General features: G+C 44.3%; 1 protein-coding gene across 1 annotated transcript in view; it reads left to right on the plus strand.

The window, feature by feature from the left end:
- Positions 1-27,544, plus strand: part of LOC137866742 (probable E3 ubiquitin-protein ligase HECTD4) — a 35,703-nt gene that overhangs the window by 4,863 nt on the left and 3,296 nt on the right. The window contains exons 3-73 of the mRNA XM_068702821.1: positions 876-965; positions 1,051-1,178; positions 1,375-1,483; positions 1,868-2,006; positions 2,290-2,460; positions 2,551-2,743; positions 2,850-3,011; positions 3,681-3,794; positions 3,908-4,048; positions 4,140-4,375; positions 4,475-4,617; positions 4,841-4,911; positions 4,998-5,103; positions 5,257-5,377; positions 5,486-5,614; positions 6,030-6,154; positions 6,592-6,745; positions 6,853-6,956; positions 7,163-7,361; positions 7,500-7,619; positions 7,704-7,808; positions 7,935-8,098; positions 8,347-8,592; positions 9,168-9,360; positions 9,848-9,952; positions 10,061-10,153; positions 10,240-10,408; positions 10,808-10,943; positions 11,029-11,173; positions 11,304-11,470; positions 11,757-11,903; positions 12,003-12,187; positions 12,295-12,448; positions 12,558-12,838; positions 13,002-13,188; positions 13,285-13,366; positions 13,508-13,710; positions 13,875-14,010; positions 14,204-14,386; positions 14,518-14,682; positions 14,778-14,947; positions 15,178-15,293; positions 15,407-15,510; positions 15,864-16,025; positions 16,142-16,290; positions 16,510-16,589; positions 16,862-17,025; positions 17,160-17,397; positions 17,570-17,706; positions 17,800-17,926; positions 18,594-18,731; positions 18,855-18,991; positions 19,917-20,077; positions 20,169-20,350; positions 20,430-20,635; positions 20,741-20,871; positions 20,970-21,175; positions 21,287-21,466; positions 21,655-23,048; positions 23,140-23,347; positions 23,445-23,668; positions 23,853-23,998; positions 24,093-24,196; positions 25,177-25,300; positions 25,636-25,826; positions 26,059-26,205; positions 26,328-26,447; positions 26,535-26,690; positions 26,787-26,890; positions 27,012-27,233; positions 27,326-27,492. Of these exons, the coding sequence (XP_068558922.1) occupies positions 876-965; positions 1,051-1,178; positions 1,375-1,483; positions 1,868-2,006; positions 2,290-2,460; positions 2,551-2,743; positions 2,850-3,011; positions 3,681-3,794; positions 3,908-4,048; positions 4,140-4,375; positions 4,475-4,617; positions 4,841-4,911; positions 4,998-5,103; positions 5,257-5,377; positions 5,486-5,614; positions 6,030-6,154; positions 6,592-6,745; positions 6,853-6,956; positions 7,163-7,361; positions 7,500-7,619; positions 7,704-7,808; positions 7,935-8,098; positions 8,347-8,592; positions 9,168-9,360; positions 9,848-9,952; positions 10,061-10,153; positions 10,240-10,408; positions 10,808-10,943; positions 11,029-11,173; positions 11,304-11,470; positions 11,757-11,903; positions 12,003-12,187; positions 12,295-12,448; positions 12,558-12,838; positions 13,002-13,188; positions 13,285-13,366; positions 13,508-13,710; positions 13,875-14,010; positions 14,204-14,386; positions 14,518-14,682; positions 14,778-14,947; positions 15,178-15,293; positions 15,407-15,510; positions 15,864-16,025; positions 16,142-16,290; positions 16,510-16,589; positions 16,862-17,025; positions 17,160-17,397; positions 17,570-17,706; positions 17,800-17,926; positions 18,594-18,731; positions 18,855-18,991; positions 19,917-20,077; positions 20,169-20,350; positions 20,430-20,635; positions 20,741-20,871; positions 20,970-21,175; positions 21,287-21,466; positions 21,655-23,048; positions 23,140-23,347; positions 23,445-23,668; positions 23,853-23,998; positions 24,093-24,196; positions 25,177-25,300; positions 25,636-25,826; positions 26,059-26,205; positions 26,328-26,447; positions 26,535-26,690; positions 26,787-26,890; positions 27,012-27,233; positions 27,326-27,492 (12,096 nt within the window). The remainder of the gene's footprint in view (positions 1-875; positions 966-1,050; positions 1,179-1,374; positions 1,484-1,867; positions 2,007-2,289; positions 2,461-2,550; positions 2,744-2,849; positions 3,012-3,680; positions 3,795-3,907; positions 4,049-4,139; positions 4,376-4,474; positions 4,618-4,840; positions 4,912-4,997; positions 5,104-5,256; positions 5,378-5,485; positions 5,615-6,029; positions 6,155-6,591; positions 6,746-6,852; positions 6,957-7,162; positions 7,362-7,499; positions 7,620-7,703; positions 7,809-7,934; positions 8,099-8,346; positions 8,593-9,167; positions 9,361-9,847; positions 9,953-10,060; positions 10,154-10,239; positions 10,409-10,807; positions 10,944-11,028; positions 11,174-11,303; positions 11,471-11,756; positions 11,904-12,002; positions 12,188-12,294; positions 12,449-12,557; positions 12,839-13,001; positions 13,189-13,284; positions 13,367-13,507; positions 13,711-13,874; positions 14,011-14,203; positions 14,387-14,517; positions 14,683-14,777; positions 14,948-15,177; positions 15,294-15,406; positions 15,511-15,863; positions 16,026-16,141; positions 16,291-16,509; positions 16,590-16,861; positions 17,026-17,159; positions 17,398-17,569; positions 17,707-17,799; positions 17,927-18,593; positions 18,732-18,854; positions 18,992-19,916; positions 20,078-20,168; positions 20,351-20,429; positions 20,636-20,740; positions 20,872-20,969; positions 21,176-21,286; positions 21,467-21,654; positions 23,049-23,139; positions 23,348-23,444; positions 23,669-23,852; positions 23,999-24,092; positions 24,197-25,176; positions 25,301-25,635; positions 25,827-26,058; positions 26,206-26,327; positions 26,448-26,534; positions 26,691-26,786; positions 26,891-27,011; positions 27,234-27,325; positions 27,493-27,544) is intronic.

Consider the following 27,544-nt stretch of genomic DNA (forward strand, 5'->3'; position numbering starts at 1 on the left):
TGCGCCAGATCTTGACATGTCAAAACCAGAACTCTCCACTCTTTGTCCCGCCTCTATTCGGGCTGGGAGAGCTCTTTGTTGTGGGGAATCATCCAGCCCCCTTTTTTCAACCAACAGTGGGAGCTAATTAAAGAGCTATCGGCTTTACCACCCCTCACCTCTGATGGGGTCGGCCATACAATTCACATCGTGAGAAGGCAAAGTAAGGAAAAAGACTGCGTAGCCATGGGCATTGACGTCGGTTGTTGATAAGATATTTACAGAGTCGGGTGGATCAGTAACGCTGACGTGTTGATGATACACAAGTCACATTTTTTTTTAGCTCCATTGCTGCCACACAGGTTTGGTGGCATGTGAGGTTGTTGGCAGTAAAAGTGATGTAATCACTATAGACTTATTCATTAATATAACATTGTTGTTTTTTTTCTTTTTATGGCCAGTTGAAGCTGTTTTTCAAAGCTGCAGTTACACACCTCCCTTTTGCACCAGAGAATGCCAGAATATCATTTCAGCAGACCTCTCCTTGCATAGATCTTCTCCTTGAATCGAGAATAACTTGAACGTGTTCAGCTAATAGTTGAGTCTTGGATGGGGCGAAGCAGTAAATGAACACTGCACAGACTTCAGTAGATTGCTCATTACACCCTGCTGAGGGTCGCAGTGCAAAATAATCTCTCTGCTGGATTCTAATAGAAAAGAGTTTTTCATTCAGATTTTTTTTGAAAGCATTTTAATGCCCAGCACATTACATTGAATCCCCTCTGTAATTCAAGCTGAGAATTGCTCCACTTACAGTTCCAGAAATGCTTAACAATGAGCTTTTACATGTGTTTCATGCTGAGGCCACCTGATTAATGTGCTAAACTACTCTCCAGGGGATCTCTGAAGACCTTCATCCACACGGTTCACCTGCTGCAGAAACAAAGTGATCTGGGCCAGCTCCCTGTGTCAGATGTCCTGTACAGGTGAGGGCGGTATTCCGGTTCATTTCAAATTACATATAAGTAACTTTCCCAATGTTTTAACCACCCTGTATCTCTCCTGCTTCAGACTTTTGCTCCTGGAAGGAGGCCCAGGCTCTCCGTCCTGCCTTCTGGGGGGCAAACACAGTGTGTCGTGGGGTTTTGAGGACATGCTGCCTACACCTGATAATTCTGCTGGAGGAGCAGAGAGTAAAGGTAAGAACCCTTCTAAGAACATCTGTGCAAAGCAAACAGGTGCCTTGGCCTTGTTCAGTACCCGAGTTCTCTGCTTCCACTCTTCACTTCTTCCACTCCCCTGTTGATACCTCCCTCTACTTTTTCATCACGAATATCTGTCATCTGTCTTTCGTTGCTCTTATATTGAATCCTTTTTTGTCCCTGTGTCTTGCAGACACCGACCTGGGCCGCTGTCTCGCCACAGACGGGCTCTACCTGTATACCACTAACTCCTCGGGGAGAGGACTAAGCAAGCTGGGCTCTGGTTTACATGGGACACTGAGGTAATGTGACTCTCCTTCTTGTCTGACAGAAAGAGTGGACGAACACTAAAAATATAACCCTTATCACTTACGCATCCCTTTGCACTGTGTTATTTCCTGGACATTTTTCAACCATTATCTGCAATACACAGTCACATCCTCCCTAACTGTCTCTAACTGTCTAACTGTTGATTTGGTTGATTTTTAAAAGGGAGAGGCCACACTGTGGCAGGATCCCCAGTGTGTTTTTAGAGTTCAAAGAAACGTGTCAGGTTTAGGCCCATGAGTCAGTTAATTGCATGCTAGAAATATCTCTTGTTTTCTTGATTCCATAAGAAACAACGGTCATGTTTTCAATTAGTACACGTATATAGATGCTCTGTGTTTGTGTTTGTGTTTGTGCAGGGGTTTTGTGTACTGTCGAAATGAAGAGTTGGAGCCTGGCTGGGTGGTGTTCTGCAGCGGTCGTCTCCTCCACCGCCCCTCCTCTTTTGATGCCAAGCCTCATCAGCTGTGCCAGGTCATTGACCCCTTCACCCTCCAGGTACTGAATACTTTCATGTCACAATGTTGAATCATTAGGTAAATTAGACATTGTAAGTCTTGGTGTTTGTGTGCAAAATGATTTGATCATACAAACAAGACATGGAGGCCCACAATGGGGCTGCATTTGTCTCTATGCAAATGGAAGAGATGAAGATATACATGTATACATTTATACAAAGATAGGGGCCTAAATAAAGCTGGTGATTAGAATTCAACCAGCTCTTAGTTGAAATGACAAGCATAGCCATAGCTGAGGCTTCTGTTCACTGTGTGATTTTCAGGTGTGCCAGATTGTGCCCATGCCAGCCCACCACTTCCCTGTGGGCAGCAGCATGACCACGCTGCACCTCTGCTCGGATGGGACCTACCTGTACTGGGTCTGGTCCCCAGCCAGTCTCAATGAGAAGACACAGAAAGGCCACTCTGTCTTTATGGATGTCTTTCATCTGTCTGTGAGTAGTCTATGCACTGCCATATACAGTTGTTTTTATGTACATGTTCCATCCTTGAGGTTTTCTCTCCCCCCCATGTCCATGGTGCAGACACAGACAGGGCTGTGTGTTGCAGACATCTTGCAGGAGAGGGTTATTCTAACTCGCAAGGAAGGCGAGTCTTCAAAGTGCTTGAATGAGCTTCTCTTGAGTCGAATGTCACGCTTCCGGGCCTCCCATTCTGCCACATTGGCTGCTCTCACAGGCTCTGCAATCACCAACACTGTCAAAGAGGAGCAGTCTGGTAATTCATCAGCACAACTTTTAGTCAAATCATATGTGCTCTAATGTGCAATACATATGGATTAGAAGACTTTCTGGTGACACTTTTCTGTTTAACTCTTTCCTAGCTGTGAACACTAGCTGTGGACTCCCTCTAAAGACCCTGAGAAAGACCCCTATGTATGTGTGTGGAACCTATCTAGTGATGCTGGTCTCACCTCCTGGTGTATCTGGGAGCTCTGCCACTCGCTCCCTATTTGGAGGAACCAGCAGCCTGTCCTCTCTCAAAAGTAAGAGCACACAGACACTTGGAAATCCTGACTGTTGAGTTGTTGTTGTTTTTTATCATAACTTTTTCTCAAGTTAGAGAAAATGTGGTTTAAATTTTACTAGATGTAAAGTTACATTACAAAGACTTAAAAAAAGAAGTAAACAAAGCATTTTACATCTTGTTAAGCTGCTGGAGGATAACAAATATTCAGTCTGATTACAGCATGAAGTCCAGCAAGGATTCCTGATACGTATAGTACATAACATTCGAGGGGTGAATTCACAAATGGATTGCGTGGCTTTTGTGATGCTAAATCTGTACAACTAAGACAAAAGGAAAACGCTGAATTTTCAAAGCACCTCCAAAGTGTGAAATACACACGTAACTTTGCTGCCAAGCAAATAGCGTCTCTGTGCTCCTGTGAATGTATTTCAATTAGGTGTGAAGCAAAATTTTGCACAAAATCCGTCCTTTTCCTTGCAAATAAGTCTCATTGCAAAAACTTTCCAATTCACAAAGACCAGCGCTGAGTGCAGTTACACACACGTTGAAGAGCTTCTGGCTCAGCTTTGTGATTGACTAATCAATGAAAAGTTGTGGTAAAAAAATCTATTGTAGAATCCCCAATGATTTGTACTATACAATGAATGAGTTTATTCACTAAACCTAACTTTACATTTCTGATCAGTATTAGCCTCCAGCTTGGTTTTTAACCTGGCTGACGGTCAGTTCAGCAGCCGTGCAGACCTCATTGATGCGCCCGGCAGTTCTTTAGGCAGAGGAGCCCAGGTGGCGGGGCTAGGTGAGCTCAGCTTTTGTTACATTCTACTCTTATGTGTCAAGCTTGCATAGGACAGTCACACAATGCATGGCCATTTTAAATGACATATAATTTTGTCATTTTTGGCTTCCTAGGAGCATGTTATGACGCATTGAACAACTTGATCTGGACCTGCTCCAGTGATTACATAGATCAGTGGTGCAATCCAGGGAACCAAGCCTTCCATCATGTGTGCCATAGGCTCGGTGTCAGCCATGTCATCAAAGAACCCAAAGGTAGATAAATACTGCCTGGAAACCACCAGATGCTCTTTGTATCAGGTTTAAGTAAGACATTTGAACTTCTGCAAAACTTGTCCTTTCACAGAGGAAACTGTGGCCACTGGCGAGGTGATCAACCAGCTGCTTCATCATGTAGGTGCGATGTGTATCCATCAGCTCAACCTGCTGGCGGCCAGCAGCAACAGCCTGCCCCTGGGCGCCCTACTGGGTAAACAGCATCCCATCGAGGCCCGACACTTCAGCAGCATTTGTGACATCATGGAGAAGGCCATGGTCAATGGAGACACATGCATCATCCGTTGCATCTTGGTGGTGTTCCAGGTCAGTTAGCGCTTTAGCCGGGGACAGTTTTGTTGAAAATGACTCAGCCATTTTCTGTGTTTTCGAGTTGGTTTTTATTTCTTTCTCTATTCTGTCCAGGTGGTGTTTAGGTTTTTCAATCCTCAGTCAGAGCAGAATAGGGAGAGTGTGCGTCGGTCAGGCCTACTCCTGTGGCAGCTCCTCATGGCTCCAATGGATCAGATAGGAGCAGAGATTCAGAGAGAAGTGTGCCTGGCCATCAGGTAAGTCAGAGATTCCACACACACACACACACACACACACACACACACACACACACACACACACACACACACACACACACACACACACACACACACACACACACATATATAGAGTGTGTAATGGATATATGCAGAAGTAATAGTTAAAATGGCGTTTTGCGTAATCCGTGATCTTAATGGTATTCACATGGGCTTTCTTTGTTTACTTCCTGTCTCTCTGTAGTTCAGGCCTGAATACTTTGTATCAGGGAGAGGCTGAACTCAACAAACTGCTGAAGCTGGTTTTAACTGAGGGTGACTATGACAGTAAAGACACATTTTGATATAACTGCCATTTAAACTTTTGTGGTAAATTTATCTAATATTCTGTGTATTTTTAGGTGAAAGGAACAGTGGCCTGTCTCAGCTTCGTGATGTCATCCTCACCAACTTGGCAGACCAACTGCAGAAGAATAGATTTGGGAGTGAAGAAGAGGACTACTACAGGTAAGTGGCTGTCCTGTAGTGTGCAATATCACTTCCAATAGCCTTTGATAACAGCGTAGGACAATGTCATGTCATAGCTTAAAAACATACGTTAGCTCCCTGTAGGTCTAAACTTGTGAATCACAAAGTGAAAGAAATCTCTCTCTTTTACAGATTGAATGATGAGCTGCTGCACTGTATCCTCAAGACTGTAGTCCGGGAATCCTGCCTCGTCATTACTAAATGTCAGACTGTCGCCCGAGACGACTTCCAGAAGCTGCTCTCCACTGTGCCAGTATGAATATCAGCTCAGCAGAACAAAATGCCATCTGTGTTTATTCAGATCACATCTTTTGTGAGATTGCACTTGTACAAACTAGAGATGTTTTTTTCCTCTCTGTAGGTGGTCTCACCTAGTCTCCGCTACCTCATGGCTGTCCAGAACCACCTCCTCAGTAACACCATTCTTATCCGCCCGGATGATAGCGACGACAGTGACAGCTCCATACAAGGGGAAACAATGAAGGTACAGGTAAACACCCCCTTTAAATACCCCTACCTCTGTGCACGTGGAGTCTGTTGTGTGTCTGTCACTGAGAGACCAACCCACCAAACGGAGCAGCGGGAGATCAATGTTCTTTTACTGCACTGCATAGTAATTTTTGCTCATTGCAGTCATGATAATATCAGTTAACAGTGCTATACTAATTAAGGATGTGTTGTTTCTTCTTCTTATCACTAATCATGGTTACTGATAAAAGGATGAAAGCAGAACAGTCTCATGTAATCAAACAGCTCAGATTAAGCTAATATGAATGTTTGTTTTAATATGCAGACATGAAAGTAAATAACTTCTGTTTGTATAACTTCGATATTGCATGATGGTCATTGAAAATCTTGAAAGCCGTGTTACGTAAGTTGGGGCATATTGTGTGTGTGGTCCTCAGGAGCTGCAAAGCAGCATTCTATCCCTTGCAACCAAGATCTTGGTGGGATGTGATGAAGTGCTGGAGACCCTGCAGCAGGTGACCACAGCTCTCATTAACAGTGACATCGCTGACAGAGAAACCAGGTAAACTTTTGACTGCATCTTTTTAACAATGCCTTTTCAAGGTGGGAAATTACTGTTTTGGTCAACCTGCCAAAGTAGCTGCTGGATACCTTCTTAAAATCTACTACTTATTTTATTATATTGCATGAGCAGACTTTTGATGTTAATCTGTGGTGTTAACTGTATTATCATAAAACCATGTCACTGACAAGAAATACAACCAAACGTAATGTTCTTTTAGTTGGCTCTAATGCACTATTTCACTGTGGAAACAAGTTAAAGCTAAATTTGGGTAATGCTGCAGCCTCTTGACAAAGAATGAAAGAGGACGTGAGTAATCATTTATGGATGCATAGCTTTGTTTTACCTCTACAAATGTCCCTATTTCTTGTCTTGTTTTTGCCTTGGATTCATCCCCCTAACATTAAATGTGTACCTTCTCTCTTCTTGTTGTTCAGGTTGAAAGGCCTGGAACAGGTAACGAAGGCCACCATGCTTGGGCACCTGCTGCCAGTGTTGCTCACCTCTCTGATGCACCCCAACCTGCAGACCCTCACTCTCGCTGATGCCCTCATGCCTCAGCTGGTGCAGCTGGTCCTCTACACCAGCCAGGTTGGAGTCTTGCCAGTCCAAAAGGCAATTCTTGCATTAAATTAAAGATTCTTGAGTACAAAAAGTAGTCATCATTCAAGTATTTATTTCCATTCTCTGTTTTCCAGACTGCGCTAGTGCTAAAGACTCAATCTCCACTTTTCACTGAAGAGCCTCCACCTCTGGGTGGTTCTCTTGGGCTGGGGCCGAAGGCATTTGCTGCTGATGACAAGTACGTTTTCTGAAAGTCCAGCATGAGAATGTTCACAACTAATCTCATTGAATCCACCTGACTATTGGATCCCTTTGCTGCATAATTAAGTATTTTATTGAAGAAATGATCATAGAAGAGCTTAGGTTAACGTAAGTGCCAGCTGTTTTGTGTCTCACAAACTCAGTTTTCTAAAACCAGTGATTTATTTGTATCCTTGATATTAGAATTCTTGACGAAAGGGAGGAGCCCGGTTTCCTGACTGGGCTGAAGATCCCTGCCCCATGGGCTGCTGGGAAGACGGTAGAGACGGTGCACCCTGTGAGGGACAATTACAAGTTCAAGGAGACGGTACACATCCCAGGGGCCCGCTGTCTGTACCTTCGTTTTGATTCTCGCTGTTCCTCACAGTACGACTATGACAAGGTACTGACTCTCATGACACACTGTGGGTCCAATGGCCTTCATCCCCTGTAACTCTTACATACATGTGTGCATTTTTTCAGGCATAGCAAAGCACCTCTTGGGGATATTTTGCACTAAATGTATTCTCTGATATTTTAGTTGGTTATCTATGCTGGTCCCAACACCAACAGTCGTAAGGTAACGGAGTATGGAGGGAACACTCTGGGGTATGGCAGTCGCAGTGTCTTGGGGACAGGGTGGCCCAAAGACCTTGTCAAGGTAAAAGAAGCACAAACACACACTGTAAACACATATGGTCCATACAGTCTTGAAGAGCTACATTTAGTCTGTGTCCTGTTTCAGGTTGAAGGAGACACGGTGACGTTTTCATTTGAGATGAGGAGTGGACGTGAACACAACACCCCCGATAAAGCCATGTGGGGGTTCTCCTGCACTGTCAGAGCTCAGGTAAAGTGTGTGAGCACTGGCATGTCCCAAACATCTGTAATATTGTTGTTATATTTAACTGGCAGTCAGTGTGGAACATGAAGAACAACAGTTCATTCTGAAGATGCTATTTGTTTTTGCTTTCAGGAGTCATCTGAGGATGTCTCTGGAGGCCTCCCCTTCCTGGCAGACCTTGCCCTCGGTCTGTCAGTGCTGGCCTGCTCAATGCTCCGCATTCTCTACAACGGGCCAGAGGTGACAAGAGAGGAGGAAGCCTGCCAGGATTTGCTCTGCTCGAAGCTGCTGCAAAGGTGACACAGTTAAATGAAAAAAAGACAAAATGTCTCCCAAGTGATATTGATTGCCAGTGTGATAAATATATAATACAATGTAAGAGTTGGAATCAGAATTGGTTTATTGTCAAGTACGTTAGCACCTTGGCGATTGTTGCATTAAAAATAACCACAATTGGTAAACATTCTTCAGTGGTACCTCATTTAACACAGCATAACTTCTGCCAGCCAAGATGACAGACTGATGTTTTTTTTTCTTTCTTTAGGTGTCAGTGGCAGGTGGAAGCGAATGGTGCAATCTCTCCTGCTCTCACACCCAGCCCTTCCCCTCTGCCGCTCACTATTGAGGAGGATCGGGAGTTCACATACCCCTCTGATGTGCTCATCCCGCCCCCAGGCCTCATGCCAGGGACTTACTTTGACTTGCCTCGTATCCGCCTCCCTCCAGGCATCATGGGTAGGCTACGAGAGGTGTCTGGAAGGGCTCGACCACAATTCCGTCCCAGCATCAAGTAAGGGGGCCATGCTGTCACGGTACACGCAGTACAGCATCGCTGTTCATACAAAAAAAAAAACGATGTAAAAACATTGCTAAAATGATAAAAGTGCTGCCAGCCAGGCTTTCACAAATCCAGGCAGAAGGACAGAAGAATAAAGGGAGGTGAAGCAACACTTTCTAGAATGGGCTGGGATCTGTACACTACATACAATTGCACACAGTTTTATACATTTATTATGTAATAAAATATAAATATTTTTTTCAAACTGTTTTACAGGTGATCAGAATATCCATTTTAAGTCTTTTTTTTATCACAAATTCTGTCTTAAAATAGAATATTTAGACTTTTGTATGTCTTCCGGCTTTGTTATTACAGTAAATGATTGATTTAATTCCGATGGCTGTTTTCAATAGTCATCATTTGTTTTCCTCTCAGTATTGCAGCTCTCCCTATTCATAGCAGCCAAAGTTGGTTAGTTTTTGTTTGGATAAGGAATGTGATATTGCTTTAAAATTACAGTGACAATGTAAAGCCTTTTTTTTTTCTCATAATACAACTTTTTTTTACTCTACTATTTTTTTTGTAAGGGAGGTGATCAGGCCAGATGTGATGGAGGAGGTTATAGTATCCTGTGTCATAAAACACCTCAGCCTGGTGGATGCCCTTCAGTCACTTGTCAACTACCAGTACCGGGAGGACCACGCTGAGGAGTACGACCTGGTCTGTAAGATCATGGCGGAGACCTTCAAGAAGATCAACGCTATGGAGCGTCAGCTGCAGGTGAGCTTTTGTTAACACAGTAAGGCTTTTATGAATTAACATGCTTAAGTTACGTTTGCTGGCTATTAGTGGAAAACGCACTGTGCACACCATGCATATTTGCTATCTTGACAGTTTTTAATTAGGCTATTAAAGAAAGTTTCAATAGTTTAATAAAGTATGTCCTGTTTGCCTCAGGCAATGTTATTAATGCAGAATTGAAAGGTGTTGTTGCAAAGCTAAGCCATATTTACATTACCTTATAATATGTTTAATCACCAGGATTCTGCTGACATCACAACAAAATGGAGAGATATTTGCCTCATAGGCAGTATATTGAATTACAACCTGGAAAAATTAGTAATATTAAAAACAAGAGAATAGGTATGAATCAAAATAAGGATGAGGCTGAAGAGAGAAACTGAGTTTAGATCAGGCTACCAGCCTGAGCAGAAACCAATAGTGGGAGTCTTACTCTGTGTTTAATTATCTCCGGTGTTACTTTCAGAGTGTTGGAGAATTGGAACAGAAGTGGCAGAATGAGGTGGAGGAGGCCCAGCAGGGAAAGCTGGAGAACAACACTCCTTTCTTTCATGACTACCACTTCTTTGAGGTACTCCTGCTCTACACACAATTACTAACTTTTCCTCTGGAGAGTATACCATTACCACAACCATTTGCTTTGATATTCATAATATGTTGTTGTTGTTTTGTTTAACAGAACAAAATTAAGGAGCTGGAACTACTTTGCTCCCTGAAGGAGGTCCCACTCGATTTTAGTGATCTGGAAAATGTCGTCCTAGCATTGAGGCAAGTAATTAAAAAAAATATCGTAGCACTTGGAGCGGATTTCATGGGTCAGATTGTGTAGTAACATTACATGTCTGCAATTACAGGGAGAAGTTCTTTCAAGAGGTGAACGCCATACATCTCAGAAGTAGCACCTCGCTGGCCAAAACTAAGGCACTGGTGAAGAGTCTGATGAACCGCACTGAGCTGCTGCTCCACGTTACCATCGCTCCACATTGCAGAAGCCTTACCACCACACCTGCTGGCACACCAGGTCCAGGTACGGGAGATCTTTTTATGCGTCCTCTTATGTTACTAATTAGTAATTATTAATAACTAACCTTGTTGGGCAGCAGGGTTGGGATTAGAGATTTCTTCCTTCAATCAGATGTTTAAGTTGCATGTTGTCGAACACTCACTCTATTGAAATATCCATTAGCTTGTGTATCGATGGGTACAGTTATGTATCTTATACAGGAGTGTGACTTTAATTAATTTTCAGATATGTATATTGTATCACAGCTTTATTTCTGAGAATCATTATTTTCATCTGTCAGTGTTTGTTAGTTTACATGCCTGATTGGTTGTCGCTTTAGTTACCCCAAGATATCAGTTATGGCTGACAAAAAGGCGGTGAGTTTGATGCTCGTCTAATTTCTCCTCAATCGTTTTGTGCCAGCCTCCAAATCTGTGTCAGACGCCAAGACAGTGATCCCCATGGTGAAGCAACCGGTCTTCCTACGCAGCATGTCGGCACCCTCCGACTTGGAGATGATCGCTAACCAGGACTTGGAGTTTACACACGCACCCCAAAGGTATTTGTCTATTTTTGTTTGATCTAATTCATTTTTGAGAGTCATGTAAGTGGACTGGGGGTGAATTCATTTTTAACCTTTTTAGGCGGCGACACCACCCTACGAGTCATCGCAGCAGCTCATTTACCCTGCTGCAGTCTCTGGCCATCGAGGACAGCCGTGACAAACCAACATACAGTGTTCTGCTCGGGCAGCTCTTCGCCTTCATCGGAACTAATCCTGATCAGGCTGTAAGTCTCTTAATCATCACTCACTGCTTTTTCTTTTTTAGTGCCTTTTTTTCTTGCCATAGCTGCATGAGAATCTTTAAGTGAATTCTGGCTTGACATTGAGATCTCTTTATACTGGTTATTTCTGTAGGTGTCGAGCAGCAGTTTTCTGTCTGCTGCGCAGACACGATGGAGACGTGGCACCACACGGAAGCAGGCGCTTGTTCATATGAGGGAGTTGCTCACTGCTGCTGTCAGAGTTGGTGGCGTCACCCACCTGGTGGGGCCTGTCACTATGGTACTGCAAGGTGGCCCAAGGTAAGAAAGAGGAGGCTATAAGCACTAGCAATGATCCCACCGTACTCTACACACACACACACACACACACACTTAGGTACACACACTAACTTACAATAACAAGAGTGTGCCATGTAGTATTCATATTACAATATTTAAACATTTGAATGTAACTATAAAACAATGTTTGAATGTTGCTGTTTTTTATATATATATATATATATATATATATATATATATATATATATATATGTATATCTCTATCTCTCTATCTCTCTATATCTGTGTTTGTGTTCCATCCGTGCAGGATTGAGGAGTTGACCTGTGGTGGGATGGTAGAGCAGGTGCAGGAGGCCTTTGGGGAGACCATGACATCTGTAGTGTCACTATGTGCTCGCTACCCCATTGCTTGTGCCAACAGTATTGGCTTGCTTTGCACAATCCCCTACACCAGGCAAGATGATTCATCTTGCATTCTCTTTTTTTTCATTCGTCTCTGTATTATTAAACCCTCCGATTCCTTACCCTATGTCTGTCATCTGTGTTGTCACAGGAGTGAAGAGCAGTGCCTGGTTCGGAGTGGTCTGGTCCAGCTCATGGACAGCCTGTGTAGTTTAAGTGGTCAGAGGGAATGCAGCTCAAATGAGAAGCAGACCAAAAAGCAGAAGGTGGCTACCATGGCTTGGGCTGCTTTCCAGGTGCTGGCTAACCGCTGCATCGAGTGGGAGAAGGTGGAAGGTAAGTTATGCTTGTATCAATATACCTCACAATATGTTAGTAGAACATTAGTAGTTTGTTGTAATGGAAGGTAAATAATCCAAAAAAAATGTTTTCCCCTTTTAAAGGTGGGTCTACAGATGCAGTGCACTCTGGTTTGGCACGGCAGGTGTCCAGCCTGCTGACTAATCACCTGGCCAGAGCCACAGAGTGCTGTGGTAATCAGGCAGCAGGCAATGATGCCTTACAGGATGTGCTCAGTCTGCTCAATGACCTTTCCAGGTAAAACTTGTAATTTTGGTGATGTGTTTGTTTGCATCATGTATGAACATCATCCTTTATTTGTGTGTATACAATGTTTGTATATGTTCCTTTGTTTTTTTTATTCCAGGAGCCACATAGGGAAAGCTATCCTGAGCCAACCGGCTTGTGTTTCGAAGCTTTTGTCTCTGCTGCTCGATCAGAGACCTTCACCAAAGCTGGTGCTTATCATCCTGCAGCTATGCCGAGCTGCCCTGCCTCTTATGAGTGTGGAGGACTGTGGGAACGTGGCTCTACCCTCGTGGAGCTACTCAATTAACACGCTAGATGCTGAGCAACAAGATGCGAGTGACCCTGCCTCGCGCATTGCTGCCTTGCTACTAGCTAAACTAGCAGACTATGTCGTACCAGGTTGGTTTCTCTTACCTAGGAGTACTAAATAGATGTGTGTGGTAGGGGGTGGCCCTTGGAAGCAAATGCACTTTTATCAAAACATTTAAATGCCAAAACATGTTGGATGGCGTTATTTTCTCCCAGTGATTATTAATATTTACAATATTACCTTTGTTACCAGGCTGTCAGACCCTCCTCTCCCCCAGCTCTTCTGAACCAGACACTAGTCTGTCCCGTGCCAGTTCCAAAGGAGCTCTGAAGTCTGAGGATGTTGGGGAGGAAGGCGAGGCTGTTGATGGCAAGCTATCAATCTTCATCCACAAGAGAGAGGACCAGTCATCTCATGAGGTCCTACAACCCCTTCTCAGGTAAGTTTGCCCCCAAATGTCTTTGTCATTTCACATTCGTAAGCTTAGTCTGGGTTTCTTTGACATGAGCGTTTTTCTGTCCATTCCAAAATGCAGCAGCTCAGAGGGACGTCCCTTTCGGCTTGGCACTGGAGCAAACATGGAAAAGGTGGTAAAGATGGACAGAGACATGACAAAGGTCAGAGTTTTACTGAAAAAAAAATACATAAAATTGTCCCAGAATTTAAAAGTGTGTACTAACAATATGAGAACTTCGGTGTGTAGCTTTATTCCAAGTGTCGTCCTTACCTCTGCTGTCCTTTTCAAACCCTTTTCCTAGAGTGGCAGCTGTGAAGTGATCACAGAAGAGGCATCTGCTGCCCTGAGGAAGGCCAACAAGTGGGCTCAGTCTGGTCTGATAGTGAGTGTTGGTCCACCTGTAGAGACTGTAGTCCAGGAGGCCGCTGGAGGCGTCACCACTGGTGACAAGAAGAAAACTGCTCAGACTGCTGTGTGTAGGGACAGGAATGCTGATCTGGCCAGGTAAGTAAACAAGAATTAATTTCCTGTATATATGATTTCTTCATCATTCAGTTCTAGGCATCAGTAAATAAGTAGTGGTCACACTGCACCTAAACGTACGTACGTGTGCGTGTGTGTATTTTTAATGTGACAGACTTTTTCTGACTGAAATTTATCTTGAACAGGTCGGACCCTGTCAGGCCATTTATCAGTGGCCATGTTGCCAACAGTATGGCTGCTGAGGTTATTGCTCTGCTGCACAGCCTGCTCACTGCCCCCGAGTCCAACACCGCTCAGATCTGGACGAGCACCGCTGAAAAGGTAAAGGACTACTGTGTGTTGGACTTTATCACAATGTTTCTGCTCATTAATGGTGATTGAGAACTTGTTGCTTAATATAGGGTTGTAAAAAAAATATGAATAATCAGAATTTCTGTCTAGACTGATTGAATGTGGTTCTATATGATGCTGTTTCTATTAGACCTAATGCTGTCTCCATTGGTGTGCGTGCTAGGTTCTCTCCAGGGCCCTGATGTTCATCCCTCAGCTGGGGAAATATGCTGAGAGTATTCTGGAGAATGGGAGCAGCAGTGGCAGGAAACTGGCTAAGCTGCAGGCCATCGGCAGACAAGCTGTTGCTGCACTTTGTGCCCTTGGGGGCTTTAAAGAAACTATTAAGATCGGCTCTGAAGTCCAGGTTAGTGAAGGGAGAGGAATCTGTGAACACGCTGTACTTTCGCCCCAGAAAAAAGCAATTTAACATATTGGAACATTTTCCCCTAAAAGCTTTAAAAGGTTGACATTTCCTGTGATTCCTCTGCTCTGCAGGTTGTCGGTAAAGGAGTGCTGGGCAGTGTGGGCATAGTTATGTCCATCAATGAGCAGGAGGGCATCGCCACTGTGAAGTTCCCTTCTTGCGAGTACAGGAGAGCTTGCCAAGCCTCAGACATCCTGACAGTACCGATATCACGCCTCTGCACACCCAGATCTGAGGTACAAGTTTCAGCATTAAACACAACGGTCCTTATTTTTATGTAAATATCTGCTTCAATCTCACTTGAGTCTCCCTTTCTACCCTTCCCCAACAGGCTCTCCCCCTCTATAAGCTCTCAATCACAGAAAAGGTGGTACAGGCAGTGCAGTCGATGCTTCTGCCACAGGAGGGCAGTCTCTCCATTCACACTTCTCTACCAGCTACAGGCGATGGCTCCAGCCCAGTAATGGCTGCAGTACGCTTGTTGGCTGAAATCAGAACCAGGTTAGTGAACATTTGTGAAGATGAGCACTTTTCATCAGCTTTAACTTGTTTTCATTGATTGTTTAAGGTTGAGTTGTGTTGTTTTAATGTGCTGTATTGAACATGTGGGAACTTGAATCCCTTTGAAACTCTGATTGTGTGATTAAATAAAAAAAAAAAAAAATGAAATGGCAGTTTCACTGCAAAACCATAGATTGGACAAAAATCACCATGTTCTTAATGGTTTTCAGGGCATGTCTGGTGATGGCGCAGCTCCTGGAGGATAGCTCCTTCTGTGAGGAGTTCATCCAGCAGTGTCCTGCTGCTGTTGAAGTTCTCAACCTGGTGGCCCAGGAATGTAGCCCCGGTGAGCATGCATACTGGCATGACAAATCATTTGAGCAGCCAAAAACTTTCATTTACAATACAGTGTATTTGGTCTGTAATACATCTTTCACTGAGTTCTGTCATCTTGTGCAGGGGAGCGTCTCGGCATGGTCGAGGCTCAATGTGAAAGAGTCAGAATGCTGTACCGGGACTGTGCTCGCCCTCCTCCTCCACCACTGCAAACAGACAGACGCCAGGTGGGAGTGTTTACCAGATTAATATTTAGGGCGAAGGAGTGATTGTCAGAGCTACCTGCACAAACAGTCAGTTTTGAGACCTGCGTTTACTTTGACAGTCTGTCATGTTACAAACACTGAAGCGCATTCACTCACATTCGGTTTTTTGACGGTCTCTACAGGCTTACAGTTATGATTGTATTTGGAGCTACACTCAAAACATTTGAGGTTTAAAACCTGGCAAAATGACCTGGCTACGCCGCTGGTCCACACAGAAAATACCGTCTAACTCGTGCACGCAGTGTCTGATGGTCACAGAAATGTCGATTTGTCGCCCCCACTTCTCTCCACATTCTTCTTATATGTCTCATCAGCCCAAGGAGATCACTTGGTGTCCATCCAGAGTGTTCCCTCCAGTCCGTGCCTGCATGTTCTCATCCCGTCTGACCTCCGTCACCTTCTTGGCTGATCCAAGTGCTGGAGGAGGCCTGCCCAGAGGCACCTTCATCTACGCCACCTGTCCTGTGCCAATTCAGGTGGGCACATGCATTAATATATGCCATCTAAGTTTATTCTAGTAGTAGGATAAAAATCATGCACTGATACTGCAGCCTGTCCAAAGTCTTCCATTTTCTTCTCTTTGCCCCTGCAGGCCCCGTCCTTTTACTGGGAGATAGAAATTGTCTCCTATGGAGACTCTGAGGAGGACAGTGGCCCAATTGTGTCCTTTGGTTTTGCCACCGAGGCAGAGAAGAGGGACGGAGCGTGGACCAACCCTGTCGGCACATGTCTGTTTCACAAGTACGTTTGCCTACATATTCACTGAGATACTCTTCCCACTGCTTTGTCACTGACATGAGTGCTGATTGCTGTTCTTCTCTTTTGTGGTTTTCTTTTTCTGTGCGTCTGTCTCCTGTGTGTGTGTGTGTGTGTGTGTGTGTGTGTGTGTGTGTGTGTGTGTGTGTGTGTGTGTGTGTGTGTGTGTGTGTGTGTGTGTGTGTGTGTGTGTGTGTGTGTCAGTAATGGTAGGGCAGTGCATTATAACGGCTCCAGTCTGCTGCAGTGGAAGAGTGTCAGGCTGGATGTGGCTCTACTTCCTGGTGAGACGGGAGACTAAATATATTTTTTCTTCATATACAGTCTACCATCTCTTTTGAGAAATCCATACAGCAATGTATCTTATGGATTTTAACTAAACTCCTTAAAGCATTGCATCTTATCAGGCTGCCCTTTAAAAAAAAAGAGAAGAAAAAAAAAAGGCTATTTTGCAAGCATATGTTGCTTCCTAAACTCATGCTGTATCTAATTATGGCATTACTTGTTGACATTAAGTTATTATTGAGAATGTAACCATACGTTTGTATGAACACAGGTGATGTGGCAGGAATAGGCTGGGAGCGTTCTGAGGGCACTCCTCCTCCCCCTGGTCAGGCCCCTAAAGGCAGGGTCTACTTTACCTACTGTGGCCAGCGGCTCTGCCCCATCCTTGAGGATGTAGCTGGTGGAATGTGGCCCCTGGTGCACATTCAGAAAAAGGTGGGTTTCTGTTGATATTCTCATAATATTTAATACATATTATACTTTATCATTTTCTTTGCTGCTTCAGTGACATAATTTTCCCTCAGGGTTAATGCAGTTGATCTTCTATTCGTCTTTTTATTATTTTGTAGAACTCAAAGATCCGTGCCAACTTTGGAAGCCGGCCGTTTGCATACGCAGAAGGCCAAGCACACAGGAATGCGGCTGACTTGTGTGTCGACCTTGCAGAGGAAATAAGTGCAAATTTTGAGGCACTTCCCTTTGCTATGGCCTCAGACAGTGATAATGACGCCGGTGCAAGTGTTACCTCTGACTCTGGTTCTCATGGACCCCCTTGTCGGATTGCAGCCGTGGCAGTTTCCCAGCAACGTATGGTCATCACCTTCATTTCAGCCTTCTCCTCCAAAAGTTTATGCTTGTCCTTTACCTCTTTGAGTTGGCATAAATATCCCCCAGATACAGGTGGGGACCACAGTGATACAATCTCTCTGTATTGTTTGTTAAACCTGCATTTTCCTTTTGTCCTCTCCTGTTGGTACAGAGTACAACAGCGACCTGTCGTGTCATTACAAAGTTGAGCTGAGCTTTGAGAACCTGGTCACCTCTGGTCCTGACCCTCATCCTCCTCCTATAGCAGATGATGAGAGTGATGACGAGGATGATGATGATGTCCCAAGAGTGAGTGTGGTCTCCTCTTATCCACACTAAGTGGACACAAATAAATTTGAAGTTTCCACTCATTGTTTATTTTATATTTGTGTTTGATTCTAGGAGGACCACTATGCCTTGCTGGTAAAGGCCTGGGAGACCAAAGTGTTCCCTACAATTCGTAGGCGCTTTCGTAATGAGGCTGAGAGAAAATCTGGCCTGGACCAAATCAAAGGAGCTCTGCAGCTAGGTACAGAATGAAGAAAGTCATTTAAATCATAACCTAAAAGTCCAGTGTAATGCATGGCAAATTGCCACAACACTCAACACTCTAACCCATTCTGCCAACATCATTTGTTCAAGGATTTGACTGGTCAGTAGAGATTAGTTAAAACTTTAAAAAGCAGGTATCATAAGACATTTTAATGTTTGAATTTCATCATGAATGAAACACAGAAATATATATATTAAATATTACATTGTTGTCAGTATCCAATTGTACTGATTATGCACCTCCTCTGCATGTTTGCTCCACTTTAAGAATCACTCTTCTAATGTTAAAAAGCTTTCTACTTTATAGCTAATAATGTAAGCTCATGAATATATGAGATGGGCACTGTCTTAAATATAATTCAGAAAGTATCGTCCTTCGGAACAAAGTAATGTAACTATAGTGCTAAAGTTAAATTTGGCATGAAATTAATTGACTAAAGTTGTTAGCCTATTTAAAAAGCTTGAAGTATAAGCTTGATATCAAATTGTATTCTATGGAAGATTGGCTAAGCCATACATATACTGGGCCTGTGCATATGTTCTGTTCATGTTAATGTAAGCTTTGAAATAAATGTGGTTATTATAAGTTAAACAAGGATAACTTTGACACTGTTTCTCTTTGTGGTCTATTTTACTGACAACAGGCATGGTTGACATTGCAAGACAGACGGTGGAGTTCCTGTATGAAGAGAATGGCGGCATTCCTCGTGACCTCTACCTCCCTACCATTGAGGATATCAAGGATGAGGCCAACAAGTTCACTATTGACAAAGTTCGCAAAGGTACCATTCACCTATACTGCTATACCTATGCACTTTATGTTCAAATTAGTTAACTTCAGCGTACATCGTAAGTAAGCACTGGATTAAAACTGCTTGTTTAAGTAATGTGCTTACTCAACACAGGCTTGACTGTGGTCATCCGCTCTCCGGACAGTAACAATACCAACAGCACGACAGGAGGGACAGCCCTGCCCAAGTTTGCCATTCGGGGCATGCTAAAGACCTTTGGTTTGCATGGAGTAGTGCTTGATGTGGACTCTGTAAGTACAAATACTTGATGTGACATTATTGGAAATGTATTGATAAACTAACTGGTTTGTTTGTTTGTGTATGAATGAATGAATCATTTTAACTGTATTCATGTGTCATGCCATTTTGTGGCCCATTCCTCATAGCATTGAAAGACACATTTACATCGAACAATACACCAATTTTCATTCCCACAAGGGCCTAGCAGGCTGGTCAGCCGAAAAAAAAAAAAAAATACCTGGTAAAGATTCTCTTCTCTAGCACCTTGAGTTCCTTAAATAAGGTGCCAATTCAAATGTCTTTTTTTCATACAACCATTTTGTGTTGTCGTGACTCATTCATGTCCATCATCTGAGTCATATCCTTTATGTCAATAAACAAAAGATGAAGTTTCCAGTACATAAACATAAAAAGTACAATGAACATAAAAAACAGCTCTTATTTGGGCATAAATAGATTTATTTTTTCTTTAATAAATTAAAAAGAAAATGTTTAGTTGAATATTAATATTTATTTCACAATAAGTACACAACTTTAGTTTACTCCAAAACTTGTTTGCCCAGATATATTTGCACCTATTAAACACCTTCTCTTCTGCGACATAGATAAATCTTCTTTAAAGCCATATTTACAACACATCTTATACATGTCTGTTATCCAGTGCCCATGTTGTTAAATATCCCATTTAAGCATTTGTTTGGCTTGCCTGGTATCAACCATATCAATTAAGCACTTCAATAGCCTGGAGATGCCAACCTTCCATTGAACTACACACGGTTCCCATGTTCCCCATGTCTCCTGTGACTGCTAGAATTGTAGCAAATCTATGCCTGCAGACACTGAGAGTGGACATGTGCATACACAAAATACATTTGCTTAACATGAAAACCCTAAAATATATATATATATGCCTTTTGTTAACTTCAACGTGTCTAGGTGAATGAGCTAGTACAGGTGGAGACCTACCTGCGCAGTGAGGGGGTGCTAGTGCGGTATTGGTATCCTATTGAGATGCTGGAGCGCCCGCCTGCTGGATCTCGACGGACTGCGGCTAATGGCTTAGTCTCACTGGACAGTAGCAACATTCAGATTCATAGGTAATGTATGAACCTAATGGGGATAAGCATAATATAATTGCATCCTGCATCGGTGCTCAAGACAAAATCTTGTTTTACCGATTTGCTGCAGGGAACTGCTTCGCTGTGAGAGCGCGCTGGCTCGGTTATACTGCCGTATGGCTTTGCTCAACATCTTTGCCCCAAAGAATCCCCACACCTTCACTCGTCTCTTTCACATACCCGCTATACGTGACATCACCTTAGAGCACCTGCAGCTGCTGTCCAATCAGCTGCTGGCTCCACCCCTCCCTGGTGAGTATCTATCTTTCTTGTGAATCACTGTAATAATAATGATTCTGTGCTGATTGCTCTGATGTTGTTTTTCCTGCAGATGGCACTATTAGTTCTAGTTCTATCCTACTGGCCCAGTCGATGCTTCACAACCTCCAGGGCCAAAGCTGCTCTCCCTCAGAGCTGTTCTACCAGGGCAATGTTCAGCCCATCCGGGAGTGGCTGACAGTGGCCATCACCCGTGCCTTGCATCAAGGAGAGGAAAGCCTGCTGGAGCTCACGAAGCAAATCTGCTGCTTCCTACAGGTTAGCCCTGCCAATCAATGCCTGATTTAATATACCTGTCTCTGGATACCCTACCCGGTTTGTAAAGATGCTAATCTTTTCATATAATTCTGTTCATTTTGACAGAATGCACCAGAGCAGTTTACATCCGAGGAGTTTCCTGTGACGGAGTCAAAGGTGAGCATGGATGTCAGCTTTCCAGGCGCTGCGTTTGTGATCGTGTCGTGCAAGGAGAGCCAGCTAGGCTGCCGCAAAGAGTGAGTTCAACTTCAGCAAATCATGATTAACTCACCATCTCACCATCTATTTCCTGTTCAATGTTTTAAATTATCTCCTGTCTTTTCCACTACATTAGCTCCAGCCTTTACAAGGCCCCATGGGCTCGAGTCATGGTGTATGGCTTGGGTCACAAAGTGCGTAGAAATGGCCAGCTAAATCTGATGGAGGCGGTGTGCTATCCACTAGATGCCTCACCTACCAACACGGGCCTTACTCCCCCTCCCACCACAAACCAATACCCCTCTGTTATCATACCCACTGACAAGGTGCACATCAAGCTGGGTGAGTGTCTGAAACCAAAAGGGGAATTCATACAGGTTGCTTCAACTTGAAAGTATAATAAATCTATTACAGGATTAAATTGAATTAAATAGCCCATTGTCTTGATTTTAGGGGTGTCACCACCTCCGGGTGCTGTATTGGTGCTGCACTCCTTGCCACTGGAGTTTCCTCTGGCCATGGCATTTGCTGAACAGCTGTTGACTTGGAAGCTGGCTGAGGGCAATGAGCGATCGGAGGACGAGCTGGAGACGGTGCCCTCATCTGTGCTGCTGCAAGTGGTAGAACTACTCGGTAGGTTGACCACCAGCTGTGACAACACTTTAACGAGCCTTACATTTTAAAACTCTATTTGACAATTCCCTACTAGTTCCATCAAATATAGAGCAACTTTAAAAGCTTGCAAGATAAATAATTCCAAACCTAAATGTAGATTTCAACAACTTTTAGTGTTTTCATTGTCATTGTTCTTATCATTTTAGGTGGTTTGCTTTGGACCACTGATCTGGCTCCCTCCATAAAAGAACTCATCTTTCACTTGCTGGCGGAGCTTTTGCGGAAGATCCACCACTTGGAGCAGCGCAAGAGCCCCGCTGGTCTCTCCAGCTCCATCGCTCTGCTGCTCAACCCCTGCCTTGCAGTGCTCATGGCCCTGCAGACAGAACTCCGAAAGCTCTACGACCGGGAGACTCAGGGGTGGACCGCTGGAGGGGCCGGAGCAGGGGGGTCTTCGTCTGGAGGTGTTGCATTGGCTCTCGGGGCGGAGCAGAGCCGGTTTTCCACCTACTTCCACGCTCTGATGGAGGTGTGTCTGGCTGTGGCAGAGGTGACCCTTCCCCTCAATGTTGGTGGATCTTCAGTGGGACCCCTGTCTTCCACCAGCGCCCCTAACCTTAGTGACTCTTCTTCATCCTCGTCATCGTCCCCAGGCCAGACGCCACAGAGCCCCAGTCTGCTATCCAAACGTAAGAAGGTGAAGATGAAGCGTGAGAGAGCGGCGGCTGTGGCAGCAGCAGTCTCTGGGAAACGGGGAAGTGGAGGTGCACGGCTGTCGGAGAGTGACAGTGCCCTGCTGAACATGGCGGGTAGTAAACCTGAGGACATGCTGTGGTTCCACCGCTGCCTCACTCTCCTGATGATCCTTCGACATCTTGCTAATAAAGACCCGCAGGGGTTAAGTGTCACCAGTGATGCAGTGACGGATGCCTGCCAAGCCCTGGTGGGCCCCACCGCCCACAGTCGCCTGCTGGTGCTCTCAGGTATCCCCACGCACCTGGAAGAGGCCGTGGTTCGGAATGCTATCCGCAGGGCTTGCAACGCACATGGAGGGCTCTTCAAAGATGAAGTCTTCATTCCTCTGCAGGAAGAGGAGCCCAAGAAGCCCAAAGCCGGAGCTGGGGTTTCTAGCCCTCAGGATGGAAAAGCGGGGCCTGAACCTGAGCGACCCTTCCCCAACAACGGAGGTCCTGAGAGTCCCGACAGCTCGAGCAGTGTGACTCCAGCGATGAGCGTCAGCGCTTCAGCTTCTACCAGCCAGACTTCGATATGCAGCTCCTCTCAGGGAGTGTCCCGCACCGCCAGTGAACTTTCTGTCGATCAGGAGCTGTTACCCGTTCCATCTCTTACTGCTGCTGCAGCTTCGGCTGTTTCATACCCCCAGCAGGGCCCCCAAGACCCTCAGACCGTCTCTAGTCAGGAGAGTCTAGATACTTCGTTGTGCAGTACAGGAAGCCTGGGGAGTTTGGGCAGCTTGGGGGAGCCACTCGACAGCGCAGAAACACCATCCGTGTCAGATGGGGGCTCTATGCATACCGTCACCTCACTTGAGAGCAATGCAGTCATGGCTAGGCCCATCAAGGGTTATGCTGTCATTGAGGTGAGTTGATTAAGAGCCCCATTATAGATCTACGCTGTTTTGATTTTGTGTTGTTGAAATACGCTCGTCTTTCTTCTTTCGTTAATCACAGGTTCGTTCTCGGGCAAAAGTGGAAAAAATCCGGGCCAGTCTTTTCAACAGCAGTGACCTGATTGGTCTGTCCAGTCTTGAAGGTGAAGAGGAACTAATGGAGTTGACCAATGAGGAGATCCTCACAGCCTCCAGTGTTAACCAAAGCCTGTTTGACACACAGGGAAGCTCTGCCCTTGAAGACTACTTCCTGGACAAGTCAGTCAGAGGTTGGTGTTGGATTACCATATTGTCTGTTTTTGCACAGTGACATTAGTTCTGCCAGTATCTACCAAATATTTATCAATCAAATCTCCATGTTTCAAGGTGACAAGCTTGTACCCGGAGCACGAGATGTCCTCACAGATGTGTTTAAGAGCTGCGTGCACTCAGAGCAGATGCTCAGCCTCACACCGGCCAAGCCAGTGAAAGTGTCTGACATTTACCTCAGCAAGGAGCAGATCAATGCTCAGACCCCTGGCAACTTACTGCATACGTTCTTCACCAACGTCAGGCATCCAAAGAAAGTACTTGAGGACCAGCTTACTCAGGTAAAACAGAATGCATTGGTAGCAAAAATTCAATCGCTGTGATCCTTTTTTTTTGCAGTCTATTTTCAAGTGTAACATTTTGAAACTCTCCCCTGCCTCCCTATGAGGTCAAGCACCACAAGTAAATTATTACAACTGTACTTTATGTATCTTCTTGTGTGTCAATATGATTTGTTTGTATCAGATTCTTAGAAAGTATGGCACTCCCAAGCCAAATAAGAACAAATACAGCAAAGCAGGAAAAGAACAGCATCAAGGCAAGGTAGTGAGCACCAAGAGGCCTATCACCAAACCTCCCACCAAGGAAAAGTCTGTGCTCCACAGTGTCAGGTTAGTGATACGTTTTCAAGCACATGTTTAGGTACATTTACTCCTTGACACGATAATGATAATAACTAAAGATTCAATTTGTTAACTCTGCCAGGACGGCTCTGAGTGAAAAGAAGACCGTCCTGAAGCCCAAATCTCCAGAGAAATCCAGACCTGATGAGAAGGAAGTGGAAAAATCTCCTGCTAAGAAAGTTGAAGGTTTGGCATTAATGAGACACACTTTGACAACACACATCACTGAATACGTATGTTTCAGTTGTAGATAGTGGGGTTAAAGTAGTCTTTACAAAATGTTTCTAACTGTTTTCAATCAACAACGACAATTTAAATTGCTCAACACTTTCAATGACTACTGTGGTCTCAAAATTATTCAACCCCTTCATGACAAGCATCTTTAGTACTTAGTAGAGCACCCTTTTGCTGTTATGACCTGATGTAACTAGTCAAGGGCCTCATTAGTTGCACCAGGTGTGCTTGAGATGGAACACATCAAATACCTGGACTGGCAGTGACGTTTGATTGCATATTAGAAATGCATCAAGAGAATTGTCCAAAAAGAGACCATTGCTTGCACAAACAAGGAAAAGGATACAAAAAGATATCAAAGGCATTGAATGTTCCTAAAGATACTGTTGGAAGCATAGTTTACAAGTTCAAAGTTAAAAGGAACACTGGCTACACTACCTGGACGTGGCATTTCTAATATGCAATCAAACATCACTGCCAGTCCAGGTATTTGATGTGTTCTATCTCAAGCACACCTGATGCAACTAATGAGGCCCTTGATTGGTTGCATCACATTTGCATCAGGTCATAACAGCAAAAAGGGTGCTCTACTAAGTACTAAAGATGCTTGTCATGAAAGGGTTGAATAATTTTGACACTGCAGAAGTCATTAAAAGTGGCATTTTCTGTTGAATTTTGGAGAAACCACTTGTAGTATTAGTTGTGTTGAGCTATTGAAATTGTTCTTGTTTGAGTTGTTTATTGAAAACAGCTGAAAGATTGTGAATTTTCCCAATAAACCTAATTTGCAATGGAGGTTGAATAATTTTGAGTGTAACTAGAAATTACAGGTATCTTGGTATCCCTGCTGTGATGCTCTACTACCATACACGAGTAAATGTGAGTCCTGTTTTGAAACCAAGCTGCCTCACATACCGCTTTGTCTTCTTAAGTTCCAGAGGAGAAGTACCTGACACTGGAAGGCTTCCATAAATTTGCTGTTGACCGTGCCAAGCAGGACATCCGTAGCGTCTGGAGGGCAATTTTGGCTTGTGGATATGACCTCCATTTTGAAAGGTGAGTCTGGAGAATGTCATATCCAATAACCAGCCCTCAGAATGCTGTAACTTAAACAAGCTGTCTGGGAAGCCAACAAGTTGTGTTGTGACAAAATGTGCCCTCTTTAGAGAAACAGATCACTTCTAATTCATTTTAAAATGTCCAAGCACAGAATGAAATGAATGCAATTCAAAATGTAATTGTCATTGTAGTTATCTTGATGTAATGCAGCATTTGCCTATTTTCTGTACTTGAAAATAGAAAAGAAAGCTAGCATAGAACACTGAATATGTTGATCTTTGATAGATTGCTAAGTGACTAGACATTATGGGATATACACACGCCTTTACCAGGTGCACCTGTATAGACACGCGTCACGCCCAGAAGGCCTGCAGAAAGTGGGGCTTGGAAATGGACGTGGCTTTGGTCCAGTACATCAACAGGCTCTGCCGTCACCTGGCCATCACACCAGCCAGACTCCACCCCCATGAAGTCTACCTGGACCCCGGTGATACTGCTGATCCTCGTGTGGCCAGCCTGCTCAGTGAGTAAACCTCTTGTTTGTTACTGTCTGTGTCGAACAAAACGGCCCAAATCCTGTTAATCAATCCTGTCAACTATAGTGTTGCATATGCATTCTTGCTACATTCTGTATGTCACACTGGCTTTGTTGTTGTGTTGTCTAGTACATTTACCTTGTGTGTGTGTGTGTGTGTGTGTGTGTGTGTGTGTGTGTGTGTGTGTGTGTGTGTGTGTGTGTGTGTGTGTGTGTTCAGATGTACCCGTGGAGAGCATGCGCTTGCGCTTTGCTCTTCTGCAGTCCCTCAACAACACCCTGGAGAGTTTCTTCCTGCCGCTAGTGGAGCTGAGACAGACACTGACCTATCAAAACAGCATTGCAGCACTGTTATGTGAGGCCAAAGGTGAGCAGGATCTTGCAGATCAAGGGGACATAATTGGCCAAGTGTTTTGACCTATACAGCAAACCTGCCTTGTTAACATCTGTATAACTTCCCTCACTACCTGCTGTCTCTACTGTTTACAGGTCTGATCTTCTACGACACTAAGGTGACTGTAATGAACAGAGTACTGAATGCTACAGTACAGCGGACAGCTGACCATGCTGCCCCAGAGATTACACTGGACCCTCTAGAGATTGTGGGAGGTATGCATTCCTTTTTCTTCTTTGTTTTTTCCCATTTCATATCACTTGTATTGGATCTTTGCAAACATTCTTTCATCTGTTCTACAGGTGAGATCAGATCATCAGAGAACACATATTTATGCCAGGCAGCACGGCAGCTTTCTTGCGTGCCGTCGTCCCAGCTTTGTGTGAAACTGGCCAGCGGAGGAGACCCGACCTATGCCTTTAACATCCGCTTCACTGGAGAGGAAGTTCATGGCACAAGTTAGAATTTCTCCTTTACATCTTTGTTTTGTACTGCCCTTCAGTCTTATCTTTTTTTCAGACCTTACTGTAGCTTTGATGAATGTGTCTCTCCAGGTGGCTCCTTCAGACATTTCCTGTGGCAGGTGTGTAAGGAGTTACAGAGTTCTGCTCTTTCTCTGCTGCTCCTCTGCCCCAGTGCTGCAGCCAACCGTAACAAGGTACGTTTTTTTCAGGATCTGACATGTTTTCAGTATATCCTTTTTATATATCATATCTAACACAAGAACGTTAATCAAAAATGATGTCGTATTTATCTTTGTTGTTTGTTGGTGTTCTCAGGGGAAGTACATCCTGACGCCCTGCCCTATCAGCTATGCAGAAGAACAGTTGTTGCACTTCTTTGGTCAGCTTCTTGGCATTGCTGTCCGTGCTGATGTGCCACTTCCTTTGGACCTCCTGGGCTCCTTTTGGAAGGGCCTGGTGGGCGAGTCCCTCGACCTAGAGCAGGACCTTCAGGAAGCTGATGTGCTGACCTACAACTACGTCAAAAAGTTTGAAAATGTAATGGACCAGTGGTGTATACATCATGTTGTTTCCTGCTAAAACCATTATTCTATTGACCTTAGCGTGACGTTTGCTTTCTGACCCTGCAGACAAGTGATGAGACGGAGTTGGAGGCCCTGTGTGCTGAGATCTCCTCCCTACACCATTCGGGAGAAAGCCCCGACTCTCCCAGCCGGCCCTGCTGCACCTTCACCTATGTCACTATGTTGGGTGATGAGGTAGAGCTTTGTCAGGGTGGTCGCAGCCTCACTGTCAGGTACAGGAAACTTTACCTGAAAACTTAACTCAATCAACTCTTATCAAAACTG

Source organism: Cebidichthys violaceus, unplaced genomic scaffold, assembly GCF_023349555.1.
Source record: "Cebidichthys violaceus isolate CVI_PGR_0920_01 unplaced genomic scaffold, fCebVio1.0.p SCAF_9, whole genome shotgun sequence".
Lineage (NCBI taxonomy): Eukaryota > Metazoa > Chordata > Actinopteri > Perciformes > Stichaeidae > Cebidichthys > Cebidichthys violaceus.